The sequence below is a fragment of the Salminus brasiliensis genome, chromosome 8 (genome assembly GCF_030463535.1).
Source record: "Salminus brasiliensis chromosome 8, fSalBra1.hap2, whole genome shotgun sequence".
Taxonomy (NCBI): Eukaryota; Metazoa; Chordata; class Actinopteri; order Characiformes; family Bryconidae; genus Salminus; species Salminus brasiliensis.
Genome location: NC_132885.1, coordinates 4,841,329 through 4,868,770, shown reverse-complemented (window position 1 = coordinate 4,868,770; position 27,442 = coordinate 4,841,329). Strand labels below are relative to the sequence as shown.

The 27,442-nt window shown below is 40.7% G+C and overlaps 2 protein-coding genes across 10 annotated transcripts in view; one reads left to right on the top strand and one right to left on the bottom strand.

The window, feature by feature from the left end:
* gulp1a (GULP PTB domain containing engulfment adaptor 1a) overlaps positions 1–18,923 on the top strand; it is a 149,005-nt gene extending 130,082 nt beyond the window's left edge. For 8 of the 9 annotated variants that reach the window (XM_072685416.1, XM_072685413.1, XM_072685415.1 and 5 more), the window contains 9 exons: positions 3,632–3,703; positions 4,268–4,366; positions 4,991–5,128; positions 7,249–7,365; positions 7,572–7,658; positions 7,801–8,025; positions 10,120–10,249; positions 13,455–13,549; positions 18,056–18,923. In XM_072685416.1, the coding sequence (XP_072541517.1) occupies positions 3,632–3,703; positions 4,268–4,366; positions 4,991–5,128; positions 7,249–7,365; positions 7,572–7,658; positions 7,801–8,025; positions 10,120–10,249; positions 13,455–13,549; positions 18,056–18,127 (1,035 nt within the window). In that variant the 3' untranslated portion in view covers positions 18,128–18,923. The remainder of the gene's footprint in view (positions 1–3,631; positions 3,704–4,267; positions 4,367–4,990; positions 5,129–7,248; positions 7,366–7,571; positions 7,659–7,800; positions 8,026–10,119; positions 10,250–13,454; positions 13,550–18,055) is intronic. The other variant, XM_072685421.1, reaches the window with a different exon arrangement.
* Positions 18,924–21,052: 2,129 nt separating this feature from the next.
* Positions 21,053–27,442, bottom strand: part of col5a2a (collagen, type V, alpha 2a) — a 57,739-nt gene continuing 51,349 nt past the window's right edge. Inside the window, exons 48-53 of the mRNA XM_072685442.1 lie at positions 27,297–27,350; positions 27,069–27,176; positions 25,009–25,315; positions 24,738–24,916; positions 24,322–24,564; positions 21,053–22,621 (exon numbers count right to left, since the gene is read on the bottom strand). Of these exons, the coding sequence (XP_072541543.1) occupies positions 22,475–22,621; positions 24,322–24,564; positions 24,738–24,916; positions 25,009–25,315; positions 27,069–27,176; positions 27,297–27,350 (1,038 nt within the window). The 3' untranslated portion in view covers positions 21,053–22,474. The remainder of the gene's footprint in view (positions 22,622–24,321; positions 24,565–24,737; positions 24,917–25,008; positions 25,316–27,068; positions 27,177–27,296; positions 27,351–27,442) is intronic.

The window sequence follows — 27,442 nt, the reverse complement described above, 5'->3', positions numbered from 1 at the left end:
TTAACAGGGCCCTCCCTTTTCAATATAAAGTAGCCAGGACAGGTTGGGTGTTTGACGTCTACACCTCAGCAATTAGCATCATACACTACATGCTCAAATGTTTGTGGACACCCCCTCTAATTAATGCATTTAGCTACTTTAAGTTGCACCCATTGCTGACACAGATGTGCAAATGCACACACACACACACACACACAGCTTGTGTGTCTCTGTGGAGAAGAATTGTAAGAAGACTCTCAGATAAATATCATGAACCTATTGGCACCATGCTGCCTAATGCCAGGCGTGGGCTAGAGGGGTATAAAGCCCCCCAGCATTGAGCTGTGGAGCAGTGGAAGAACTGTGTTCTCTGGAATGATGGATGGTGGTGCTCCATCTAATACTTTTGGGACGAGTTGGATAGTTGGGTATAAGGTGGGGTGGTGATCCACCCATCCACCCAACATCCTGACCTCACTAACGCTCTTGTTGCTGAATGCAATCAAATCCTATATTTACATTTACATTTAGGGCATTTAGCAGAGGCTCTTATCCAGAGCGACTTACAAAAGTGCTTTGCTATTTACCCAAGAAAAACCTCAGCTAGTTTAAATAGACTAATAATTTAAAGATCCTCTAATCTTAGACTCTACTAAACACAAGTCAGTAAGGAGACCACTCAGCTATTCGCCCAAGTCCTCTCAGAAGAGGAGGGTCTTCAGCCTGGGTTTGAAGACGGCGAGCGTTGGACTCTGCTGTTCGAACACTCAGGGGAAGCTCGTTCCACCACTTTGGTGCAAAAGCCTGGACGCTCGTCTTCCGCGGATTTTGAGGGATGGCGGGTCGAGCCGAGCCGTACTTGAAGCTGGAAGGGCTTTTGGTGCGGATCGGCTTTTGACCATTACTATCAAGTACGGAGGGGCTGGCTGGTCCGTTCTTCGCTTTGTAGGCCAGAGTCAAGGTTCTGATTCTGATGAGGGCAGCAGCTACAGGAAGCCAGTGAAGAAAACGCAGCAGTGGAGAGACATGGCTGAATTTAGGAACACTGAAGACGACCCGACCCGTGCCGCTGCATTCTGGATAAGTTGCAGGGGCCTGATGGTGTGAAGGGGAGACCAGCCAGAAGAGAGCTGCAGTAGTCAAGTCTTGAAAGCCTTCTCCCCTGGACAGTAGAGGCAGTTACTCCAGCAAAAGCAGGATATTTCATTAATTTAATTCCTTTTGATTTCAGAAGAAACAATGAATGATCAGGTGTCCCAATACTTTTGTCCATTTAGTTTATAAACAGGATTTTTATGGGATTTCCCTTTAGTTTGTTACCAGAAGAAGCAAAGAAGCAAACATTTGGGACGTGAAGCATGGCTGATCTTGGCTGATTGAATACATTTGGGGAAAATTGTGTAAAATTGATTTTTTTTGACAAACGTCTGCTTCAGGTCCTCAGTCTGAGACATTATAGCCTATTATTTCTTCACAGCAGGGCAATAAGAGTACACTCTCAAAATGGGCTTGCAGTGAAAGGTGGTTTGATTGATGTGATAGAAGAGCCACTTTTGGTTCCCTAAAGATCAATGTTTTTGTGCCTAATGTAAATGTGCTACTCCAATATAAGGGTTCTCCCGAGACCCTTTACATTCTACGGAGGTTCTTTAATCTTTAAAAAAGCTCTTCACACTCATCACACATCGTCTTTATGATAGTACTTCACAGAACAACCGTCCACTGAAAGGGACTTAGGAAACTAAAAGTGGTTCTTGTTATTGTGGAATGTTTTGGAGCATTTTGTAGAGTGTAGTCCGGAGTCTGGCTGCGTGGGTGATGATTTACACCTTTTCAAATGAAGAGGCCAAATAGGGTTTGTTGTGCAATGCTGCAGAAGACCAGTTTTTTGGCCTGTCAGTGGTTCTGTTGAAAAACAGATTTGTAAAGGAGAGATGAGTGTGATGAATTATTTAGAGGTTTAAATAAAGTTCCTTCCGAGTGGAAATCCTTCAATTATGTTGACATGATTATCCAAAGATTTAATCAACAGCATAGAGGCTGGTCCAGTTGCAAAACACAGATTATTTTTTTATTTTTAGTTTATTATTAGTTTTTACATATTGTGCTGTTATTGTTGTTTTTGTATTGTTGTTAATTTGTTATTTAAATCTGTTTATTTTCTGTTTATGTAAAGCACTTCGAATTGCCACTGTCTATAACTGTGTGTCTATATCTGTGTCTATATCTGTGTCTATATCTGTGTCTATATCTGTGTGTCTATATCCGTGTTTCTAACTGTGTCTATATCTGTGTCTATAACTGTCTATAACTGTGTGTCTATAACTGTGTGTCTATAACTGTTTCTAACTGTGTCTATATCTGTGTGTCTATATCTGTGTCTATATCTGTGTGTCTATAACTGTGTCTATAACTGTGTGTCTATAACTGTGTCTATATCTGTGTGTCTATATCTGTGTCTATAACTGTGTGTCTATAACTGTGTCTACAACTGTGTGTCTGTATCTGTGTCTATAACTGTGTGTCTATATCTGTATCTACAACTGCGTCTGTATCTGTCTATAACTGTGTGTCTATATCTGTGTCTATATCTGTGTCTATAACTGTCTATAACTGTGTCTATATCTGTGTCTATAACTGTGTCTATAACTGTGTCTATATCTGTGTCTATAACTGTGTGTCTATAACTGTGTCTATATATCTGTGTCTATATCTGTGTGTCTATAACTGTGTCTATAACTGTGTGTCTATATCTGTGTGTCTATATCTGTGTGTCCATATCTGTGTGTCCATATCTGTGTGTCCATAACCGTGTGTCTATAACAGTGCTGACTGCAAATCTATAATAGGCGCTATATAAATAAACTTGCCTTGCCTAAACTACCGTAGAACCCTGAAATAAATGTCACTTCTTACTATAGTGATTCTATGAGAGGGAAATTGTATGGTTTTGCTTGGGGAAGGCTTGGGTTGTCTACCACGCTCTGGAGCAGCTTGTGGTTTAAAGGCGTCTCTGAGGAGCACAACAGCAGCACACAGTGGCCACTGTGGAGAGGTGTAGCCTCTCAGAGAGACACATGGTTAAAATGGCCTGAGATGCTCTGGAGACGGGAGCGCAGGGCCTAATTTGTTTTCTTTTAGAGTAGAAGACGTGTATTGAGTGTATTGAGAAAGCCAGCAGTCTTTGTTTAGCAGCGCAGTTTGTCTAGACAGACGCCTGACCACATGGAGCGGCTAAATGTCCATCTGTTGGACACTAGCTGCAGCGCTGCCCTTTCAAACACTTTCAAGTCAGTTTCGTAAAGCGGCAGTGTGTTGCACAACAGGCGGAGGGATGGTTGTTCTCTATTTGAAGTAATTATCAAAGCTTTTCCTACAACTTTGAAATGATAATTGTGCTTTGAATATCAGTGGATTACACACAATGGAATATGGGATGTAGCCAGAGGCTCCAGCAGTGGGAGACCACTGTTTTAATATTAGCATGAATATTAATAGAAGCTTCTGCATGTCTGATGTTATTGGTTCAGCGCTCCGGTGCTCTGTATGGGCCGTGTTGTGCGTATGAACGGCACGAGGACTATTCAGATGCCTTTAAATTCTACTGTTCGTATTGCGCTTGACCTTACCTTGTTTCTGCTCTTCCTCACAGTTTCTGGGGAACACTGAGGTTGAACAGCCCAAAGGAACAGAAGTGGTGAGGGATGCAGTTCGAAAACTCAAGGTCAGTCTTATGGCTAACCGCAGTTACTGTTTGACCTTTTTACCCTGACCTTGTGCAGCGGCAGCCATCCTGACGAGTGGCCATCCTGAACCAGCAATGTGCAGTGCCAAAAGTGACCAGCTGCTCTCAGGCTTTTCAGCCGCCTTCAACATGCTTGATAAACGACGTGGAACAGTTGCAGATGTGTTTCTGTTATTGCTGTGTGTGTCCTGTAGAGTAGGTTAGCACACTGAGCCGGATAGATAGTCAGATACATTATGTGACAAAAGTATTGGGACACGTGCTTGTTCATGTTTCTTCCGAAATCAAGGGTATTAAATGTGGCTGAAACATGCAGCCGAATGCTTAGGTTATGCCTAGTTTGTCAATCCTGTGGTCCAAATAATTATTTTATAAGTTTAAAAGCAATAAATACATCTAAATCTGATACTCTGCTACTAAATGAGAAGTAAAATTAATTTTGTGTTCGAATTTGGAGTAAATCAGACAGATTTGATTAATTATTATTTTTATTATTATTATTTAACATACTATATTGCACTAACTCTCTTTCTTTTTCTGTAGTTTCAAAGACATATCAAGAAATCAGAGGGGCAGAAGATTCCAAAAGTGGAATTGCAGATTTCTATTTATGGAGTGAAGATATTAGATCCTAAGACAAAGGTTTGCATGTCACATTCATTGTACATTACAAGCCTTGCTGCTCAGGCCAGATTTTTTTGTCCAGGTCAGGTCTTTCTGAGATCATGGTTCTTATTCATGACCTATATTTGCATATTCAAATCAATAATAACAATAACATCACGGCCGTACACTAGTTGTATCGTGAGCATAACTTCAGCTGAATCGCAAGCACTAAACAAGCTCCCCGGCAGTTAGTAAACGAGGCCAGATGTACGCACTTACACATTCACTAGCTGCCCTGTGACTGCATCCAGAATGTTGAGTGTATGTCAATTAGGGCCTATTGCACACTGTATGTCATGAGACAGTGGGTTCAGTTTCTGCCATTTATTTACGTGGCAAAAAAATGAACGAGGGGCTCCGAAAGGGGTCCAGTGGACTAAAGTACAGTCAAGGTTCGAATCCCGGGTCATGCTGCTTGCCATCATCAGCAGCCGGAGTCAGAGAGAGCACAATTGGCCTTGTTCTCTCAGGGGTCTCTCAGTACCTGCACACATATAATGTAGAGTCAAAAGCAATGCTTACAGAGCTTACAATGATCACCTGCCTCCTGTCTCCTTTGTTGCTCCGTATAACCTATAGAGTTTCCCTTTCTCTTCATAGGAGGTGCAGCACAATTGCCAGTTGCATCGGATATCCTTCTGTGCAGACGATAAAACAGACAAGAGGATATTCACATTCATCTGCAAAGACTCAGAGTCCAACAAACATCTCTGCTACGTGTTTGACAGTGAAAAATGTGTAAGACAGCACACTCACAATAAAGATTCTAGTCTGGCAGAGAAGCCTCACTACTGCAGTCTTGGGTTCTGCAGCTTTGAGGTGAATTCCACTAATTTCTGCATAATTCAGTGTTTAATGTAAACAGAGTCATTCAGAGTGGAGCTTAGTGTGAAATGATTCATACTAGAGGAGCTCTTGGATATGTTTACAGCGGTGGTGATAGAAACCAGGAGTCTTCATGACTACAGCACGAATATAGCCATTTTATTTACTATCCAAAATCACCAGGGAACCTTCTTCTCACCAGTCTTCTTGTTGAGGTGTTGATGGTGTAAAATTTTGGAAAATCTGATAGAATACCCTTTCTTTAGGGGCTATTTCGCTTTACAACACCTTGCATGTACATCTCTGCTTTAAATTCATGTATCTTAAAACCTGAAAACCTAAATCTGAGTTTTCTTTGTAATGAAGTAAATCTGGCTCCTCAGGGCCCCCAGCGTAAAGTTTATTAATCTCATGCTTGGTGATGCTGGTCATTTTGATGCTGGTCATTTTGGTAGACCAACTTCATCTTGCTGGTTATGCTGGTCGACCAACCTGATATTGCTGGTCATGTTGTTTGACCAACTTGGTGATACTGATCAAGTTGATCGACCAATTTCATCTTGCTGGTCATGCTGGCCGGCTACCTTGGTGATGCTTGTCATGCTGGTTGACCAGCTTCGTGATGCTGATCATGCTGATCAATCAGTTTCATCTTGCTGGTCATTCTGGTTGACTACCTTGGTGATGCTGATCATGTTGATCCACCAGTTTCATCTTGCTGGTCATTCTGGTTGACTACCTTTGTGATGCTGATCATGCTGATCGACCAGTTTCATCTTGCTGGTCATTCTGGTTTACTACCTCGGTAATGCTGATCGTGCTGATCAACCAGTTTCATCTTACTGGTCATTCTGCTTTACTACCTTGGTGATGCTGATCATGCTGATCAACCAGTTTCATCTTACTGGTCATTCTGCTTTACTACCTTGGTGATGCTGATCATGCTGATCGACCAGTTTAATCTTGCTGGTCAATCAGCATGATTAATTCCTAAAAGTCTAATAAACGTCTGCTGTATTTCACCACTATTACTCTCCTCCTCATGTAGAATAGGCGGTCCTAAAAGTGGCTCAGGTTGAGGTCAGCATACCCCTCACCAATCACAAGGCTAACATGGCTCCGTCCTCTCTTTGATTCTAAACAACTAGAGAGCTAAAGCTAAACCTGATGAGCTAAAGCTCCAGCCACCACAGTTGCCCCGTTGTCCCACAAGTCCGGCCCCCTTCGCCTCTCCGCTGGGTGCCGGGACCGAGACGGAAGGTCCAGGTGCAGCACCGTAACCTGAAAGACCTGCTACCTGCCACACACCTGTACTGGCTCTGCGATTAGCCAGCTGCCAAATCGGAAAAACGGAGAGGTGATGGGCTGATGGGTGTGCCGGATGGGAGGGATGACTGGGCATGACTGGATGACTCTTGAGCTTGAGCTGCATATGGGCTGGTAATGTTCCAGATATCTGAACCTCAGTAAACCCAAAAGATCTATGAAATGAGAACCACAGTCTGGAGTGAAAAAGCAAATCCTTATTGATGGAGGGCTGTCAGTCATGCACGTTCATTAGAATGTTAAGACCACACCCACACTGCTCTGTGTTGGAGGTGTGGTTTTTAAGGAGTGTTTTATCAGATTTCTGCTTTGTGTTTTCTGTTGAAACTTTGCTGAAGCTTAACTAAACACCCAGGTTTAGTATTAGACCCAAAAAAACAGTATATTAAAATGTCTTCCAGAGGCTTTATAGCCATAAGCTGCTCAGAAAAGTGTCTCAGGCGTCAGGCAGTGTATTGCTAACTATTTGGTGTATTAATTGCTACGTCAGGGAGTTTTTAGAGGCGATAAACTCTTCAGAAGTCTGCTTTCATTCACTACCATTGTGAATAATTCTGAATTAGTAAGTTTCTCAAGAACGCAGCATTTTAAAGTGGTGGAATTCCCCTTTAAATCAAATAAAATGTGATTTGTAATGAAAAAAGTAAGTAAGACACGTCAAGTATTGAATAAATGAATGATAGTATCTTCCTTCTTGCAACTTTCAGGCAGAGGAGATCACTTTGACCATTGGCCAGGCGTTTGATCTGGCCTACAAGAAGTTCTTGGAGTCAGGAGGGAAAGATGTAGAGACACGGAAACAAATAGGAAGCCTGCAGAAAAGAGTAAGGCTCCAGTAAACTCTCTGGAAAATCGTTTTGTAGCGTTGTTGGTTTTTATTCCCTTTGGCAGCCATGTCCAAGCTAACGGCCACACTTCAGCTGAGACACTTCAGCCTCCACCTTCTTTGGTCTTTTTGGAAATTGCTTTGTTTTAGTTGTTTTAGGGTCTTGAGACAAAAAAGAAATTGACTTTGCTCTCATCCTCACAGATTCAAGAACTCGAGACGGAGAATTCTGAATTGAAAAAGCAACTGCAGACGCTGGAGGAGCAGCTGCTGATTGCTCAAGTTCCACCTGTAAGAACTGCATGGAGTGTCTGTCTCTAAATGCCAAAGTGCGATAACCATAACTTACCAAGCCCTCATGCTCTTCAGAGGCAACCCCTCTTCTGCTGTCTTTAATCTTTCTATCTGTGTGGTCCTTTCTTTTTCCCACCAGTTGCTTCACATTAACTCCACTAATGAGGACTTTATGCTGCAGAGGCCGTCCTCTCTTTTCTGGTGTCATAATCTGACATCCTTTTCCTGCCTTGAAATCTCTTCTGTCACACTAACGCCAATGAGTTCTCCAGACTCCAATGTGTCAGCTGGGGTTCTGACCCCTCCCCCCATCAAACCTGCTCTACCAAAGCCCCTCACTGGAGTTGGGATCCCTCGGCCTCAAGTAAAACAACTATTTCTCTTTCTCCATCGCTCTTCATTTTCCTTTTCATCATTGATTTTGGACGTTTAGGAGCATCTTCACTGCACATCAAACATTTTAGGGTTCGGAGTTCCTAAAAACACCTGAAAACAACTGCACTGAGACCATTGAAATCTGGTCTCTCGTCTCATTGAGGTGGTCTCGTTCTGGTCTCAGACGAGCCCTGTAGCAGCAGAGAACATGATCCAACCTCGATCCGACCTACCAGGTTAAGCAGATTTGAGCTCAACAGCTCCTGAAGCCAGATGTTAATCTGCTATACTGCCCAGATCATTACCGTTACTACAGCTATTATCAGACACCATCTCTGCTGTTGCTCCATGTTAAATGAACAGAAATCTGCACTGGTCCAGAACACAGGACCTTCTTCCTGTATTTACTTTCCTGCTCCCACCCCAGACAGGTCTGGCCAATGAGCAGAGAAAACGTTCTCACATGGTTTGTTATGACTTGGATTGTTCTCTGGGTGAAAACAAACCAAACCGAGGGGAAGATGCTCCAAGTTTACAAACCCGTTGACTGATTCAGACCAGAGCAAACCAATTATAGGTGTGAAAATGCTCTACATTTCACCAAATCACCAAACATAACAAGGCTTATGGCTGTGGGAATAACTTTCCATGCTAGCCCAGGTTTATATACTCTAGTATTGGTGCCACCTAAAATGAATAGATGTAACCTGGTATCTCTGAAATAGCATCTTCTTAACTTTCAATAAAAGTCATTGTAATAAGATTTTATTTTGGAGCATTTCTATTAGTCCATTCATCATGTCCATGTGGGGCCTGTATGGGTAGCCCAATTAGGAAACAGAATGGTTTGTCCTCTGGTTTTAAATTGGCCCCACATATGGATGCACACCAGGGTCAGCGATGGGACCAGTAGGGGTTAAACATAGAACCAAACATCTTGGTTGCAAATTGCATCCGGGGCCTAGATGGGACCCATATGAGATTAAGGTGGGCTGTAACGATCAGGGGAACATTTGGGAAGCCCTACTGGGTCCCAGTAAAAACGCATGTACAAACCCACTCAGAGCCCATGCCTACCTGGAACCCACCTGGAACCCACCTAGACCACAATCCACCCATGTGAGCCCTACATGAGCATGTTGGCTAATTGGGTAACTGTTTACAAACAACCACTGTTTGTTTATTATTAAGTATATCCCTGTGCCAATCACTGAATGGACTTTTGGCACAGTGTAAATAACATCTGCCAGATTCACATTATGGAGAAAAGTGAAAAATGTCAAAAAAAATTAGATACATCTTTTTGAGTGACAGCAACCATACGGACAAATATGAAATTGTTGTCGTTTAACCGTCGCTCTTCTCCAGAGCAACTTGCAAAAGTGCTTCACTGTTCACTCAGAAAATATCCTTGGCAAGTTTGTATAGACTAGAATCCAGAAGATCCCATCTAAGCTTAGACTCTACTAAACACAGAAGTCAGTCTGGAGACCCTAATACTCCACACACTCTACACTCTGCCTGAGTACTCCTGCAAGAGGAGGGTCTTCAGTCTGGGTTTGAAGACAGTGAGCATTGGAGCCTGCCCTTCAGACACCCAGGGGAAGTTGGTTCCACCACTTCGGTGCAGAACAGAAATGTTTGAACCATATAAAAGGAGTCAAGTGGCTACTTTCTTATTTTTTGTTTAAAAGATAAAAGCTGAATGTGAATACACTATATTTGTATAATATTTGTTGCTAAAGAATTTGAAAATTTTTTTAATACATTTAATAATAATTTCATACAAGCAACCAACACATTTCTACACATTTTCAGAGCGAGTACAAACCACTTTTCACTTCTTGACACTTTGTTTTTTCCAATGTGAATCTGTCAGTCTGTGAACCTCTGAACCTGTCAGTTGTTCTATTCATTGTAATTAATGATGAATGGACCAATAGAAATCCTTCAGAATTACTTGGAATTATATATTTTATTTTTTCACCTTCCCCCCTCTTGTAAAACATCTATTTTTAGATTTTATAGAACAATCAAATGTAAACTGCAGCTTTAAGGCATCCCTGATGTTTTCTGTCTGCAGGGGGGTGGCAACTCCAAGGTCCCCACAGATGTTTTCGACATGGTTCCATTCTCTCCGGTGGCCCCTCTGGTGCCTCTTCCAGCCAGTGATACTTCACCCCCTCCACCTCCAGCCAGACCTGCAGACATCAGTGAGTTGCTTTCCCACGTTCCTTCAGGCAGCTTTTCAGATGCACACATTCCTGCATTTGTACATTTAAACAGCAAACTCCTACAATTGAGTCATTGCATGGCTTATAGTGCAGGTTTTATATGCGATTACACTGAGACTGCCACGTGTGATGAAATACAGTGTAATTGGTTTCCTAACTCCTTATTGCTTTGGTAAAGACGGTCTCTCCTCCTCCCTATCTTGCTGCTTTAATCATGTTTGTTAGAAGTGTCCTGTAACCATTACAGTGAGGGCAAGACTCAAAGTCATTGCGTAGACAGACATTTAGTCCTTTATCAGTATTCATGATAAGGGTGTGGAGGTTATTATTTTTTAAAATGTGCTCTGTTATTCCTGACTGATTAAAACTGCTGCCACTAATCTCCACATGCTTTGAGTTACATCAATAATGTAGTTCCAATTACATTCTATTACTTTTTCATTCGTGTTTGAAGTCACTTCACAGATTAAAAAAAAAAAGTTATAAGCATATTTTCTGTTAGTACAAAAGCAAAAAAAGCCATTTGACCCAGATGTCAGGTTTGCGGTCATCGTGGTTTATCGTCTGTATAAGGCTCCCTAAATGAATCCTAATGTTAAAAAGGAAATTAATCATTACAAAGGGTTCTTTAAGTGATGCCATTTTTTGAGAGTGAAGAACCTTTAAAGAAGAACATTAAAAGAAATCAATGTCAAGGTTCTTTGACAATTTAAGGGTTCTTTACCAAAAGTGGCTTCTATGGCATCACTCAAAGAACTCTTTGTGGCACCTTTAATTTCCAAGAGTGCAGAGAGAGCACTTGGTGTGATGCTTGCTCAACCATTTAAGAGTCATCTAAGGCACCACTGTAAAATAGGACCACCCTTATAAAGTTGGATAATTGAAATGGGTAATTGATCCATAAGTAATGGCTATTATTTAGTTTAATAAACCCCTTAAAAATCATTAATAAGCAGTTATAGCACTGATGTGTCTTGCCTCAGGGACCTGTCCATATAGTGAGCCCACTTCATGTCCTCCTATGTCTTCTCTTTGAGTCAATGCTGAAACTCTCAGCAGATATTTCTCAATAGGTTTCTACTGTTTATCCCGAAACTGGATCGGTCAGAACATCTGATTATCTGATTTATTTTTTGTCCTGTTTGGTTTAAAGTTTCTTGGCATCTCAGATAGTCTAGAGCAGGGGTGTTTAATTAAGACTGCATAGAAAATTATGATTTGTATTTACAGCAGTGGAGTAAAAGCGAATTGCACTTCCCAGCTGTAGGGGGAGCCCAATAGCAAAACATACCACTTCTCACATGATACTGCTTTGAGCAATCAAATAAATATCCAGAGTTACCCCTCTGTGTCTAGTTGGTCGTCCTATTATAGTCAGTATGATCTGCTTCTGTAGTGCATTTACAAAAACCAAAAAACTGACATTGCAAAAAATTAATTATCAGAGATTTTCAGGAAAGATTAACACCATTAGTAGAAAAGTAAGCTGGTTTCAGAAGCCAAATAAAATCGGTACATTTTAAGCCTCAAAGACCGTAAGGTAGGTGCACATCTGATCTTGAATAGAAGGCCAGAGCCTTCAGGCCGTCACTGAGAGAGAGCCTGATCACCCATTAGCCTGAATGCAGGACCCTTAGAAGGAACTGATTGGACACTATCAGGGCTCTCCAAGCCATGGGAAGTTTAAAAAAATAGGTCTTACACTGTGTGTAACTGGGTACCAGCCCCTATAGTGCCTTAACAATTGACCAAGGAGCCATTTGAGGGATGTTAGAGTTGATGCCATGCTTGATTGTGCCCATGAGAATTTGAGATGCTGCATTTTGGACCAACTGTAGTCGTTCTAATGAGGAGTGACTAAGGCAAATGGGTTATGAGTAATTCTAATGAGATTCAGTGAGAATGCATGAATGACCTTTTTCTGGTTGTTAAGAGACAAAAATGATTGAATCTTTTGAATTTCAGAGAGAATAAAAGCTGCTTTTGACCAGAGTGGAGATATGATTATCAAACTCGAGGTCCTGGTCAAAGATCACTGGTGACCCAGTTTGTTGTGGTCATCCCTGCTCTAATCAAAAGAAACCTAGTCATCAGTAGACTTTTCATCTTTTCTGTCTGCATGAATACACTATATGGACAAAAGTATTGGGACACCCCCTCATACTCAGTGAATTCAGGGGTTTGATTTAGCCCCTTTGCCACAGGTGTATAAAATCAAGCCCCTAGCCCTGCAGTCTGCCTTTCCTCCACACGTCAGTGAAAGAATGGGAGGTTCTGAAGAGCTCACTGAACTCCAGCGTGGTTCTGTATGTATTAGGAGACACCGCTGCACCAACAACAACAAGTCAGCTGGTGAAATTTCCTCCCTCCTAGATCTTCCTCCACCAGCTGTGATTGGTGTTATTATTGAACAGTGGAAGAGTTTAGGAGGAACAGCTCACAGAGAGCAGCTCAGTGTCCACTGAGTGTCTGTCAGACCACTTAGCATGACCATAGCCACTTACAAAAAACTTACAAAACCATAGATACAACCTATATTGCACTTGGCAACATCGTAGCAACTACATGGGATACAATAGCATCTGCTTAGCAACACCCTAGGAATTATGTAGCAACACCAATGCAACCAGCTTGCAACGCCATAGAAACCACCTGGAATACCATAATATCCTTGTAACACTGTAATAGCCACCTGGGTTACAATAGCATCTGACTAGCAACACCCTAGCAACCACTTAGCAATAGCATAGCTAGTAACTTACAACACTATAGATACAATAGAATACCAAAACAACCACTTTGCAACACTGTAGCACCCATCCATCAATGCACTTGGCAACACTAGCAACTACATGGTATACAATAGCATCTGCTTAGCAACACTCTAGGAATTATGTAGCAACACCATAGCAACCATCTTGCAACACCATAGAAACCACTTGGAATACTATAACAATGTCCTTGCAAAACCATAGAAAACGCCTGGGATGCAAAAGCAACCAACTGGCAACACCCTGATGAAGTCGTATGGGTTTATAATGGCATGTTGGCAAAGATCCATAAAAGGTGTCCCAATACTTTTGTCCATATTGTGTATGCATATTTGCATATTTGAAGTGCATAATGCTGTTTACACATCCGCTTTTACTCCTTAACGCTGTTATGTCCTTGGTGTGTCCCACAGGGAAAGACCTGTTTGGTGCGGAGCCCTTCGACCCATTCATTTGCGGGGCAGCTGATTTCCCCCCCGACATCCAGTCCCGACTGGACGAGATGCAGGTGACTGCATGTCTGTGAATTATTAGCAAATGGACTGCTGTAGGTGGGCAGCTGGTGGAGCAGACGGTAGGCACTGTTGCAAAGTGTCACAGCACTGACTCCCATCTCGCATTTCCACTCATATCAATCACAGGCAGGAGCTCTTACAGCCGAACCCGCTGCACTGTGCCGCAGTCCGAACCCACAGGACTCAGCTGCTGTGATGAGAACTCGACCCACAGTCTCCGTATAATTAATGTGTTTCCCCAGCAGTGTTGTCTCAGCTGTGTGTGTCCTGCTGTGACCTGCTGGGTACATGAACATAATTTTGACCTTTGCCTGAGCAGATGTTCCAGACCACTCCGACAACTTTAGCTTTGCTGAGTTCGCTTTGCTCAAGGTCCCCAAGTGCAGACTGTGTTTGGAGATAGCAAGACCCTAGCAACCACTTGCTAGCAACCCCATGACCACCACCTAAAATATCATAGCAATCAACTTGCAACGCTGTAGCACCCATAAAGCAACCACCCCAGCAAACATGTCTATGTGGGGCCTGTGTAGGTAGGTTTGTCCTCGGGTTCCACGTTGACCCCACATATGAATGCCCACCAGGGTCAGTGATGGGACCAGTAGGGGTTAAACATGGGCCCTATCTGAGTTGTATACTGCATTCGGGGCCTATATGGGACCCATGTGAGATTAAGGTGGGCTGTAACGATGGGGCCTATTTGGGAAGCATGTACAGTCCCACTCAGAGCCCATGCCCACCTGGAAACCACCTAGCCCACATTCCACCCTTGTGAGCCCTACATGAGCGGGTTGGCTGCGACCTGAAATATCTATCACCTTGCAACACTATAGGGCCCATCTAGCAACTGCCTAGCAACACCATAGCAACCAGCATGCAACACCATTGAGACCACCTTGCAATACCATAGCAACCACCTGGAATACAATAGCATCTGACTAGCCAACCCTAGCAACCACTTAGCAAGACCATAGGCACTTACAAAAAACTATAGGAAACCATAGATACAACCTGGAATACCATAACAACCACTTTGCAACACTGTAGCACCCATCTATATTGCACTTAACAACACCATAACAACTACATGGGATACAATAGCATCTGCTTAGCAACACCCTAGGAATTATGTAGCAACACCATAGCAACCAGCTTGCAACACTATATAAATCACCTGGGATGCAAAAGCAACCGGCTAGCAACACCCTAGAAACCACCTGGTATACCATAACATCCTTGGAACACTATAGCAGCCACCTAGGTTATAATAGCATCTGACTAGCAACACCCTAGCAACCACTTAGCAATACCATAGCTAGTAACATACAACACTATAGATACAACCTGGAATACCTAAACAACCACTTTGCAACACTGTAGCACCCAACACTGTAGTAACTACATGGGATACAATAGCATCTGCTTAGCAACACCCTAGGAATTATATAGCAACACCATAGCTACCAGTTTGCAACACCATAGAAACCACCTGGAATAATATAACAGCATCCTTACAAAACCATAGAAAACACATGGGATGCAAAAGCAACCAACTAGCAACACCCTAGCAACCACTGAGCAACACCATAGCCACCATAGCTTGTAACTTACAACACCATAGATACAACCTGGAATACCATAACAACTACTTTGCAACACTGGAGCACCCATCTACAATGCACTTGGCAACACCGTAGCAACAACCTGGGATACGCTAGCAACACCTAGCAACCACTTATTAGCAACACCATAGCAAAACCCTGTTGACCAGGTAGCAGCAGTGTTAACAACTACACAGCAGTTTTGTTTCCTTCAGGAAAAGCACTTTTCCAATTTCTTTGTCTGAAGGTATAATATCCCTTTATCCTTTTATCCTTTTATTATTTTATCCTTTCATCATTTCATCCTTTTATCATTGTATTATTTCATCCTTTCATCCTTTTATTCTTTTATCCTTTCATCCTTTTACTGTTTTATCCTTTTATTATTTTATGATTTCATCCTTTCATCCTTTTATTTTTTCATCCTTTTATTCTTTTATCATTTCTTATAAAGTTTTTGAGATATTGACACCAGTCTAACTCCAGAATGCTCACTCTGATAGGGAATACGGTGGCTGTGTGCAGCTGTTAGATTCGCTGTACGCTTTCCATGTAACAAATGTTTTTTTCGTCCAGTTTTTCAAATAGGAATGAAAGACTGAGTTCTGTGGGCAGAAGCTTGTGTGCCCCCTGGTGTTTTCCTGCTCCCAACACACCTGATTCCACTAATCTGCTCCTTAACAAGCCCTTTCAGTAATGCAGGGGGTGCGTTACTGCAGGGAGTCCACTAACATGTGCAGGGCAGGGTGCCTCCAGGACCAGGGTTGAGAAACACTGTCCTAGCTTTTAGGAAACAAGTACTAGGCTGTGTACGCTGATGACCTCAGCGTTTAGCGACTGTAATATCCTGCGTGGTTTGTTTAATAAAGGAAATATTACCCTAAATAACTTTAACTAACTCCTTCCTACTAATCAACTCTGTTTCCTGTCTCTTTCCTCCTGCCACTGACAGCGTCAGAGATGGTTGGTATTCCTTCATTCTCACCTGTAGATTCATTCAGTGTAGAGGGTAAGCACTGACGTCACATTCCCACTGCAATGCTTCCCCTTTAGCATTCTGCAGCACAAAGGGAAAGGGTCAAACCGGGACAGGAACAAGCGATGATCTGCTGAAGTTAAAGACAGCTGGACTCAACAGGAATCCACCCAAATGACCAAAAAAGCAACAGTCCACAGACCGGAAGGTGTAGCCAGGAACGTCCAGCTAACTGAGGCTCAAATCACACCAGTTTAGAGGATAAAGCCTCATATCTGAGAGCACAGAGTCGAGGCTCATTTCAGTAGACTGGCTCATCCAAGTTTGCTTGCTTTCCCTCTTACTTGAACTGAGCATGTCGCTGAATTTGCAGCTACAGTGACCTCCCACACATTTCAGTGCCTGGATTCCAGTCGTTTTTGTGAACTGCAGCAAAACCATTAGCTTCTCTTCTCTTTAGCTTTCAGCAGTCTGTCGAAGGAGAGCTCTGAATTCCTGCTGGATCTGTTTGTACAGTCAGTCGTTTTTATGTTCGCAGCATTCACACTGAACGCTAACGCTGCCACTCAGTGGGCACAGCCGCCACCTGTGACGTCATGTGCTTACCCTTTATTGAGCTGTTTTTGCATGTGTCTCAAACGTTTGGTCAATAATTTGTCCACGATCGTTCATTAGATCATTAGTAAAATAAAGGTTCTACAAATGGTCCTTTGATAGATGCCATGGAGGACCCCCTTTGAAGGTTCTTGAAGCACAAACATGGTTCTTTATGGAGTCAAAAGTGGCATCTCTCAAAGAACCATTTGAAGCATCTGTGTTTTTAGGGGTGTATCTGTCAGCTTCTGGTGTCAGTTTTAATGTTTCTCACCACCTTAAGACCATTTTGGCATCTATCGTGGGAAAATATATAACTTTTGAAAGATTTGTGTAAAATACTGAACTCCGAGCACCTGTCATTTATTTCATTCCCTGCCAAAACTTCCAAGTTCTTAATTTTTCAGAGACTGTGGACATCAGATGTTTCTGAGGCTGAAAAAACAGGGGTTGGCAGAACTGGAGTTATTTACAAAGAAAATGGAACCACTAACCTAGTAGACACTACCCAATCAGAAACCAGCAGTTAAAGCTTTTTATCTTTGAGAAAGAGGAGAAGCTCAGATCTCTGGCTAGAGATCTAAATCTCAGATCTAAACACTTCGTCAGGTGTTGTTGTCCAATCATCCACTGTGAGCGGACGACTCAACGATGTGGGTCTGAAACTGCTGAAGCTGCTGCTGTTCTGAGAGCAGTGAAAGAGTTCAGGCCTCAACATTATTGAATGTATTTGGGAGGACTTGGAAAAACGCTCTTAACTTGATTTGACTGATTTGACTGTTTGGAGGTGTGGAAAGACCTTCAAAAAACAGAGGAGTAACAAACTGGTTGTGAGCCTCCTCAAATGAATGGAAGCTGTAATAAAGGGAACGGTGGGACTTCTAACTGATGTTTAATAATAGTTAAATGTAAATCGAGATAAAAAAAAAAGTGTGTATATATATATATATATATATATATACATAAAGCCTTGTACTTAATACTATGGATTTTAATCCAAATATGAAATAAATGAGGGGTGCTCTGACTTTTGCACAGTAATGTATGATGAATGGGGTCGAAAATAAACTCTAGAAAAGTATTTTTTGTTCGTATTTTGTTTGTGATTGTTATATTATTATTTTTATGTTTTTAATTATTAAACTATTATATGCATTTCTTTTTTATTGTTATTATTTATTTATTTATTCATTTTGGTAGTTTTCTTTTTTAAGTTTATTTTTTGTTTTGTTTTTTAAGAAAATACTCATCACCAAAGTGAGTTCAGATGCTTTACTGAGAGTCTAAGAGTGAAATTGTTGCTCATTTCATATTTGTCTGTGTTTCAGGAGGGGTTCAAAATGGGACTAACAGTAGAGGGCACTGTCTTCTCCCTGGATCCTCTAGATGGTCGCTGCTGATGCCAAGAAGATGTTTTTGTTACGTAACTGTCAGCCCATTTGTATTAAAGTGCCAAACTTGGGTCTGCAGTCAAGATGTCAATGTTCTCATCTTGAGATTTCTATGTATTTGCATTTGAATTTGGTTTACAGAAGAAAGGTATATTGAGATCCGAATGCTAGATCACTATTTTTGTAAGAACTGTAATGAAGTGGTGTAGTTTTGAGGCCCCTTGCGTGTGCAGGCACTGAAGGATGTAGATAGTCCTACCAATGGTACACCCTGTGGTGAAGATTCCATAAGCAGTATCAGAGCCCACCATATTCTGTTGTACTGAGCTCACCGTGTTTACACACACACTTACACACACATCTAATCTCTCTTTGTTTCGTCATCACTTCAGACAAAAGTCCATTGCAACATGGCATGCAGTGTACCATATTTACTTTTTATATTAAAAAACAGAGTATTGCATTAACAAACATAATACTGGGATCTCGCTCTCACTCTTCTTTTACTAAAATACGTCACGAGAAAGGTCACGTTTTTGCTTTTGATTATTGCGAGGGATTCATTGTAATATTTTCTTAACTGGACATTAATATTTTTGATGGTTTTATAACGACATAGCTGGATTATTTGCATAATAATGTGTACTTGTATTGCATTTTAATTTGGTATTCTATATTTTAGTATATTCTTGCACCAGGAAGCACTTTGGAAAACCTCTGTCCATATGTTATTTACTTGTTCTTTTACTTTGTATGCAGTATTTTAGCCTTTGCTGTTGTAGTCATTAAAGACAGTACTATGAGACCTGCTTTTTGTCTGTTGTTGCTTTTCGTCTTAGTAACCATGGTAACCTGCACATCGCAGTTTTTCATTTCTGGAATTCGACAGAAATATTACTGTTGACTTTTTCCCCAACGGAAAAAGTCTACTTTCTACTTCTAAAGACCCGGACTAGACAATGTAGAATGTAAATCAAACACACCGTGGCCAAATGTTTGCGGACACCCCTTTTAGGATGCACCCATTGTCGACACAGATGTGCAAATGCACACAATGTTGCATTGTCTTAAAAATGTATTTCTAGTACAGTATCTAGAAATACATTGTTGTAAGACTATAAGCAAAGTTATTTACAATGAGTCACATACAACATCTAGAAATAATTTAATTGTATAATATTTTAAGGATAATTCCACTGATACTGTCATTTGTGTCAGATTGGTATTGCTTTTATAAATATGTGTGTAAAATAAATGTAGAAATACATTGTAAACACAGGTAGTGTCTCTCACAACAGGCTCTGCATATTTTCAATACTACAAATTAGTAATTAAATAGAATAGAAATTAGAGTAATTCCAGTTTACCTTGCAATATAATCATTACAATCTGAGGTTTGTGTTCATTATCATTTCTAATAACCAATAAATTATGATACATGGAAACCTGCTTAATTTATAATTGAACATCTTGTGTTTTAAACAAGTCAATCCTTATGGATAATGGAAATTATACAACACTCACTCAACCCTGGTACACATTCACCCCTATTTGGAATATTCCACAGGTCTCATGTTAAACAAGTCTGAAATTTACTGAATTATTAAACAATTCATGCTTTTGTCTTTATTATCAGTAATATTGTAGTATTGTCTGAATGCATATATTTATATAACATTTATTTTAATATAACATGTTTTTAGTGAGCCTTCACATCACATGAATGCTAGTTAGTCATGGTTTGTGTATTTGATAATTCTATACTAAAAAGAATTTTTCATATTTTTCCTGAGATGGGTGGAAATCTTTTTGATTGGTTAAATTAATCTAATACATTTTAATGCAAAAAAATATGCATTAGGCAATGAGTTAAAGTGTTATATGGTACCCCAGTTGTGGACATGCTGTGTATGTATATATATTTATTATTATAAATAAATACATTATTATTATATTTTTGTTAGTTATTGTTCTACTATTTTGTAGCTTTTGGATTTTTTGTTTTCTTAGTGAAAAAGAAAAAAGCACATCTTGCTTCCTTTGAGCAGTTTATGACAGGATAAAAAAGGACTGATACAGTTGAACAGTTTTTCCTGAGTTTATACTTTTTTTATTGTGTGAATTCTTCTGCATGCTGATGAGACAAGATTTTAATTGTCTATGTTTTGCATCATCCTGTCTTTCATGTTTGTGAAGTAATTTTCGAATATTCTTCTGGCTTCTTTTGGCTCCTGGAACATTTCTCATGCGTGGTGATGTCAAACTGCAGTCCCCCATGAACTTTTCATTGTGCAGACCGTAAATCAGCCTTCCCGAAGACAGGTCAGCACAGAGCTTTCAGCGGAGGTGCGGCTTGATCATCCTGGAGTTTCCAAGCGATGGTAGGAAATGCAACCGTCCATTTTTGTGTTTTTCATTTGTATTTATTATATTTCTTTCTCTCTGAAGCTGTCTTTGGGTTTATTGTTCCTCCAGTTGTTCTTTTGGGGTGTACAAGTCATATATTAAATAAAATGAAGAAATAATATTCACAAAATTACATTTGATCATAATTTCAGAGTTTACAAAGCACAATACCGGGACACTGTTGAGTCTCAGAAAACTGTAAAAAAAAAAAAAAAAAAGGAATTATATAGTAGAACATCACTGTTCCTTCCCAATGTTTTTTTAAAAAGTCTGATGTGCATCAAACAGTTTATCAGCAGTTTTAGTAGACGGTCAGTATCAGTCTACTGTAAGTAAATTATAGAAACAAGATGATAAACAGTGGTTTTAAATATGTACCAAACGCTTCAGTCATATTAATGTACATTCATTACTTTATTTCTGCTAAATATATCATGCAAAAGAGAGAAGAAAGAAATGTGGATAGTCGACATAGCTTTAAAAAGCATCATGAAAAATATTCTTGGTTGACAAGAAAATGGGAAACACTTTAGAGTATACGCTTTAATTTGCAAAGCAGAAAATACATGAAAATATCTCTCCAGCCAGTTTGTTGGTTTGTTTCTTTGTTTGTTTTTGCAGTAAGCATTTCTATACTAGTGTAAAAAAGGAAAGTGCAAGGCTGGTAATGAGTAACAACATGCTTTAGAAAGTATAGCTACTTAATCATTTGAGTTATCATAGGTTACTCTAGCTGTATGACTGTGTTTTTATTATAGTAGTATGCTTTATAAATTTATGATTTTTTTTTTTGGCTGTAGATCTGCAAAGTAACCACCTTTGACTGAAACAAAGCACATAACTAACCAGAGAAAAAGAAAAGAAAAATAAACATGACAGCATTACCATATTATCGTGACTACCATGCACTAAATGTCCTGTAAGTGTTTAAAATAAAAATAATGGAATAACAAATGAAATGATGCACCTTTTTAATGAGACACAGAGTTTGTGTCGTTATCAGTGAGATTTTATTAGTATTGTCTTACCCTGCTCTGTACCTTTGCCTGGGAGAAGTGCTGTGACATTATAATATATATATATTTATTTATATATATATATAGCGTCGCTGTCCAATGAAAAACATGTATCTCTAAAATGCTGACAGGAGAAAGAAAAAATGGGCTTAACTTTGATTGGAAGTCAATGTAAAATAAGAGTCCATTCCAAGTAATTTAGAGCATTCTATTGGTTCATTCATCCGGAATTATTTACACAGTGTACAGAAGCAGCTACGGCTAAAAACTAAAAACGGACAACAATAGAGATACATTTTTCTTTGGACAGCAGCGATACATACACATACCGTCGGCTTGTCCCAGTTCAGAGAGACGAGGTAGCTTGCGCTAATGAATCAACGTATTCAGTTTTAATGGTCAATTGCATTCAAACATCATACAAATGGCAAATGTAACAGAGATATCAAGAGCTGTTTTCCACAGAAAATACTCACGCCACAAGCCATTTCACCAAACACAAGTTTCCTCTGTAGCACCATGTGTTTTTCTTTGGATAAAAATTACAAATAAAATAAAAGGATTGTAGCACAATAGAAAAATACGTAAATTCATACAATTTCTAAATGGTTCTAGAGTTGTTACAGTAGCCTTTTTTTTATCAAACTGATGGAATAGACATCACAATTTAGGATAGCAGTCAACGATAGACCATAATTCACTAATCTATCCACGTATCTTTCATTATCCAATACTCAGGGTTTCTGTATTTCAGTTAGGGATCACACTAATCCAGGCCGGAATCATCTGCTGTGATGTCTTGAAGTTACTGGAAAGGCACAATAAATATCCTGCTACGGGGCCGGAACAGTCCGCTGTACTTTATGTACAAGGCTGAGCTTGTCAGCAGTTCAAGAGTCTCAGGATTCTCTTCAATGCATCTCTGCTCTCTGCTTTACAAGAAGCAAACAGGCCCAATGTCGATGCCAAACTCCTGATTAGGACCACCGATGTCCACGGGGGCAATATCCACAATGGGTAACCTCGCTGTTTTCTGTGTCCTGTATTCAAAAACAGTCTTACCCCAGTTACCGTTGGCTTGCTGTAAAGGCAGAGAAAAGGAGAGGTCGTGTTAGATATGCTGGGAAATATTAATTAGTGTGGTGACTAATCAATAATCAGAATGACCATATTCTATCATATCATCTATATCTTAACATCCTGACCTTACCAATGCAATCAAATGTGTGTGTGTGTCAAAATGTTTGCAGGTAATAATACCGGTTTGCTTTTCCTTAGCTGCAGTAGCAGCCTGCTCATAAAGGCCTTACACTAGATTTAGGAAAATTGCTGTGCGGATTTGGTGGCATTCAGCCCTTGGAGCATGGTCCAATGTCATCCAGTAGATATAGGGGTAATTAACCCCTGCAGCACAGGGCTGTGGAGCAGTAGTCATGCACAAAGGTTAGGACACCCCAAAAACTGATATATTTAAACATCTGGACATGTGACTTCATCATTTACACAATGTTAGTAGATATAATAATAGTAATAATAATAATAATAATAATAATAATAATATAACTAAATCAATAGAACTGAAAAAAGCAGTGTGATCGACTGAGAGAGCATTTCCCACTCTTCCATGCAGAAATCTTTCAGCTGTGTGATGTTTTAGCTTTAGTTTTTAGACAGATGGTCTCGCATTTTCCTCAAGCTTCCTCCTATACAATAATGGATTTCTAGTGGATTCTATGTTTCTATGTATTCTATTCAGAAAAGCAGCCCCAAACCATGACATCTCCACCTCCATGTCTCACAGCTGATATGGGTACTTATGCCCAAATGCTGTTTCTGGTTTACACTAAACATGTCCTCTGTTATTGCATCCAAATAATTCTGCTTTGGATTAATTTATCCAAAGTACACTGTTCCAGATGTCCTGGTCTTGGTCTAGGTGTTCTACAGAAAACCTCCCATGAAAATCCAGCTTGTGTGGTCTCTTCTCTTTCATATGTTAGATGCTGTATTTTGACTTCAGCTCTGGTAAGAGCTCCCTGCAGATCCTGTGATGACATTTTAGGATTGTTGGAGACCTCTTTACATATCTTGTGGTCTCTGCTGTTGGACTGAACTTGCTAGGACGGCCTGACCTGGCCATGTTGGCAGTTGTTGCACATGTAAATGATTTTGCGGGTGCTGAAACGGCTGATTTGTAAGTGTTTTGAGATCTTTTTGAATCCCTTCCCAGACTCTGCATCTGCATCTACGACCTTCTTTCTGAAGGCCTCAGAGAGCTCTTTGGATCAGACCATGGTAATAAGACTCACTTTAACAATCAGGAGCAAAACAACTAAATGTCTGAGGTTTAAAACCGTTTCTAATGATGTTCTAATCATCTGCAGCTGATGTTCTGCATTTGCTTTTAATAGCTTTAATAAATGTGGTGTTCTAACTTTGTTTTTTTCTCACAGGAAAATTACATTTCTATTTATTTCATTTTATAAGTGATGTTTAAACACATTTCCTCAGTTTTGTTGGTGTAGTTAGATTACCTCCATCTGTTAATATTGTTTAAATGAAGATCTAATGTCCAGACATTTAAATATATTCAAAAAAGACAAAGGTTTTCATGGGGTGTCCTAACTTTTCTTTTCTTTTTTTTAGATACCTACATTTAGCACTAAATGTTAGTCATTTATCACAGTGAAAAACAATCCTAGAGTTCTCAGGGACATAAACACTAGCTGAAGATTCATAATGTACACCTGGTGAAAGAAAAAAAGTCTGGGGTAAACTTACAGAGCAGCTGTCCTCCAGCACAGTGTATCTGAAGCGGTTGTTTCCCTCAGCTTTGAGCTCAAGATCGTTGGAAGCCTTGAGGACGACTGCTTTCTTCAGGTTTCCAGTTGCCTCATCTTTGTAGCCCACAGTGTTCTTGCAGTGGTAAGTGATGGTCTGGGAGGCCTCCTTGGAAAGCAGGCGGATGAAGGTCATCTGGACTGTGACCGAGTTGGCTGATTGGTCTTTATTTCCGTACGTGAACTGAACAGAAACAAGGCTACGTCAGGCAGGTAGGTACACTCACTTGTATTCATCCTTGCCTTCTTATCACTTTCGGTACTGTTTTACTTAACTTTCAGAACATTTGAGATTGCATTCCCATTCTACTATCTAGAACATGAGCTGGTATATGGTCTACTATGAAGGGCACTTACATAAGTTCCACCATTCATGGTTCCAAACCACACAGGTTTGTTTCCAGAAGAACTCCACCATGTCTTGCGAGGTATGTTGGAGGGGTTGGCTGAGATACACGTTTCTCCAGTCTCCATATTACAGTAGACCTTAATGGCATCCTCTGAACTGCCTTGGTTTGGATCTACCCAGTACTCGCCTGTGCACAACAGATGAGATCATTAGCGTAAAATAACATTCAACACCGACAGACTAAAGACTGGTACATAGATCTGTGAGAAGTTGACTTACCACTCTTCTTCAGGGGATAGCACTGCTTCAGATCCTCACAGGTTCTGGCAGGGTGCTTCTTGGTGCCGTCAGGGCTACGCATGCTCTCGATCTGGCTGCTGAGAGACTTCAAGGTGGCTTGAACTCCTGGGTCAGCTTGAAACAGATCTGTTGAATTAGACTTGGGCAGAGCTTCATCTTCTGGGAATTCAGGAGGAGGAGGACCAGCATCATAATCTTGAGGACCTCCAAACAAGTCGTCCATTGCAGCAGTTGGGGGTCCAGGAGACCCAGGGGGGCCTGGAGGACCAGGTTCTCCAGGGGGACCCTGATTGTAAGAGAAGAATAAAACTAAGCAACCCCAGAGAAACCAAGGTATGGTACATTTAGGTATGCAGGGATAGTGTAGAGCCTACAGTCGTGTGGACAGGAGTGTCCAGTTGAGTGTCTTCCAAAAACAGAAATGTCTGTGGCATACAGTGTAATTCAGGTAGAGCTTTCTTGAACCAGTTAGTGTTCAACTGGTTAGAAGGTTAGAATTGTCCACAAAAGTCAGCCATGAACTTTCTGGACTTTGCTTTTAATAGGAATATTAAGGACATAGGAAAGACATCTGAACACCGTTGTTGACCAGACCGGAAAGGCAAACAGACCAGTCCACATTTAGACTAGGCCAGATTCTTAAACCATAGGCATCTCAGATCATTTTAACCTCCATCCATTGCTGTAGCTTTTGTTCCCACCAATGACTGCACAAAACATGTGAAGTGAAGCCAAAATTGTCCACCATGTTGTCATATTTGTGACCAGAACCTGCACAGTAGAGACCAAAGGCAGTGCCAGACATGCCTACTCATTTGGTAGACCAGAGCAATGCAGGTCATGCAGACAGTCTCTTCCAACCAAGGCTTTCAGTCATTTAATTTATATAAAGTATAAATCTTGTGATATGGCAGAATACTGTTTAAAAATCTGATATCTGAGGGAAATTTAAACAAAATTGGGACAATGATGGATAAAAACTAACTGCTGGAATGCTACCCGGTCAACATGACATTCCTAGATAACACCTTAATAGTCAGTCTGATCTCTGGTGGTAACGAGCCAGCCTACAGAGAGTTAATTTCCTGAAATCCTGGTGCCAGGAAACTAACATAAGGGGTTAATAATGGATGTTTGGCAGAGCAGAAGTGCACACACAGCCTTAACCATCGTTTAGGCCTCGATAAAAAAATTCAACAGGCATACATGTGATAGAAGACCTTACACAAACTGAACTCATCACATTTGTAGCAAAGAAGGTACAACAGCGCCCCCTTTACTCCAGAAAGCAAAGGAACTTTGGCATACACCCCCACATCTTGAAGGTTTTTTGATTAGTTTACACATTACACACTGCTGAAGGAACTCTGACCGGCTGATGCACTGCCCTTGACTCTAAAGCTCTGCAGAGAGATATCACTGGATTCATATACACCAAACACTTCTGAGGCATTTGAAGAAGACGCAGAGGATCCACTAACCAAGCCGGGGTGTTTTCTCACTTTACAAGATATACTACCATGACATACATTGCAGAACCAGCTGGTTCTAAGATAGCTTCTTTCCTCAGACCATCAGACTACTGAATAACCAAAACCTATTGCATTAGCATGGTGACTGTATATGTTTTCATATATTATTACCCTGTAGACAGTCTCAACCTCACCAACACAACTCAAATTGCCCCTTAGTCACTCAGCACTATTAATACTTAATTTAGTTATGTTACATATGTAAGGCGATGAGGCATTAGGATTATTGTCCAAGGACAAAATTGGTGCAGCATCAGAAGGACCACCCAATTACCTTGGGTCTAGAGTTGCCTAAAGTTGTGCACAGCCCTAACTGGAGCACCAGGGGAGCATTTGGGGGGTTAGGTTCCTTGCTTAAGGGCTCTTCGGTCAAGTCCTGTTGTTTCAGGGGAGCTAACTGGCGACCTTCCTGTGACAGGGCCTTCAGGCCACAACTAGACACCAAATAAACCGGCTACTAGGTGTATGTGGGGGTCTGATATGTACTGATGTGAAAAATATACATGCCTCTGGTCCAGTGTCCCCACTTATTCCTCTTGATCCTGGGGGTCCCATTGGTCCAGGCTGCCCAATGTACCCTTCTTTACCTGGTGGTCCTATTGGTCCAGGAGGTCCCTACAATGCATGACATTTGTTATGGTATAACATCAAAGACTGAATGCTGTTTATTAATGATGTCCTGAGCTTTTGATTTATACATTACTTCTCAGTTAGTAAATACAAAAGAGCTCTTACTCTTTGACCATTTGGCCCAAAGATTCCAGGGGGTCCCTGGTCACCAGTTGTACCCTAAATACAGAGCATGGATTTTTACATTGTTACAAGTGGACATTGGTCAATTAGAAATGGGGTCCATGCTAGCTTGGGTCAGTACTGAAGGT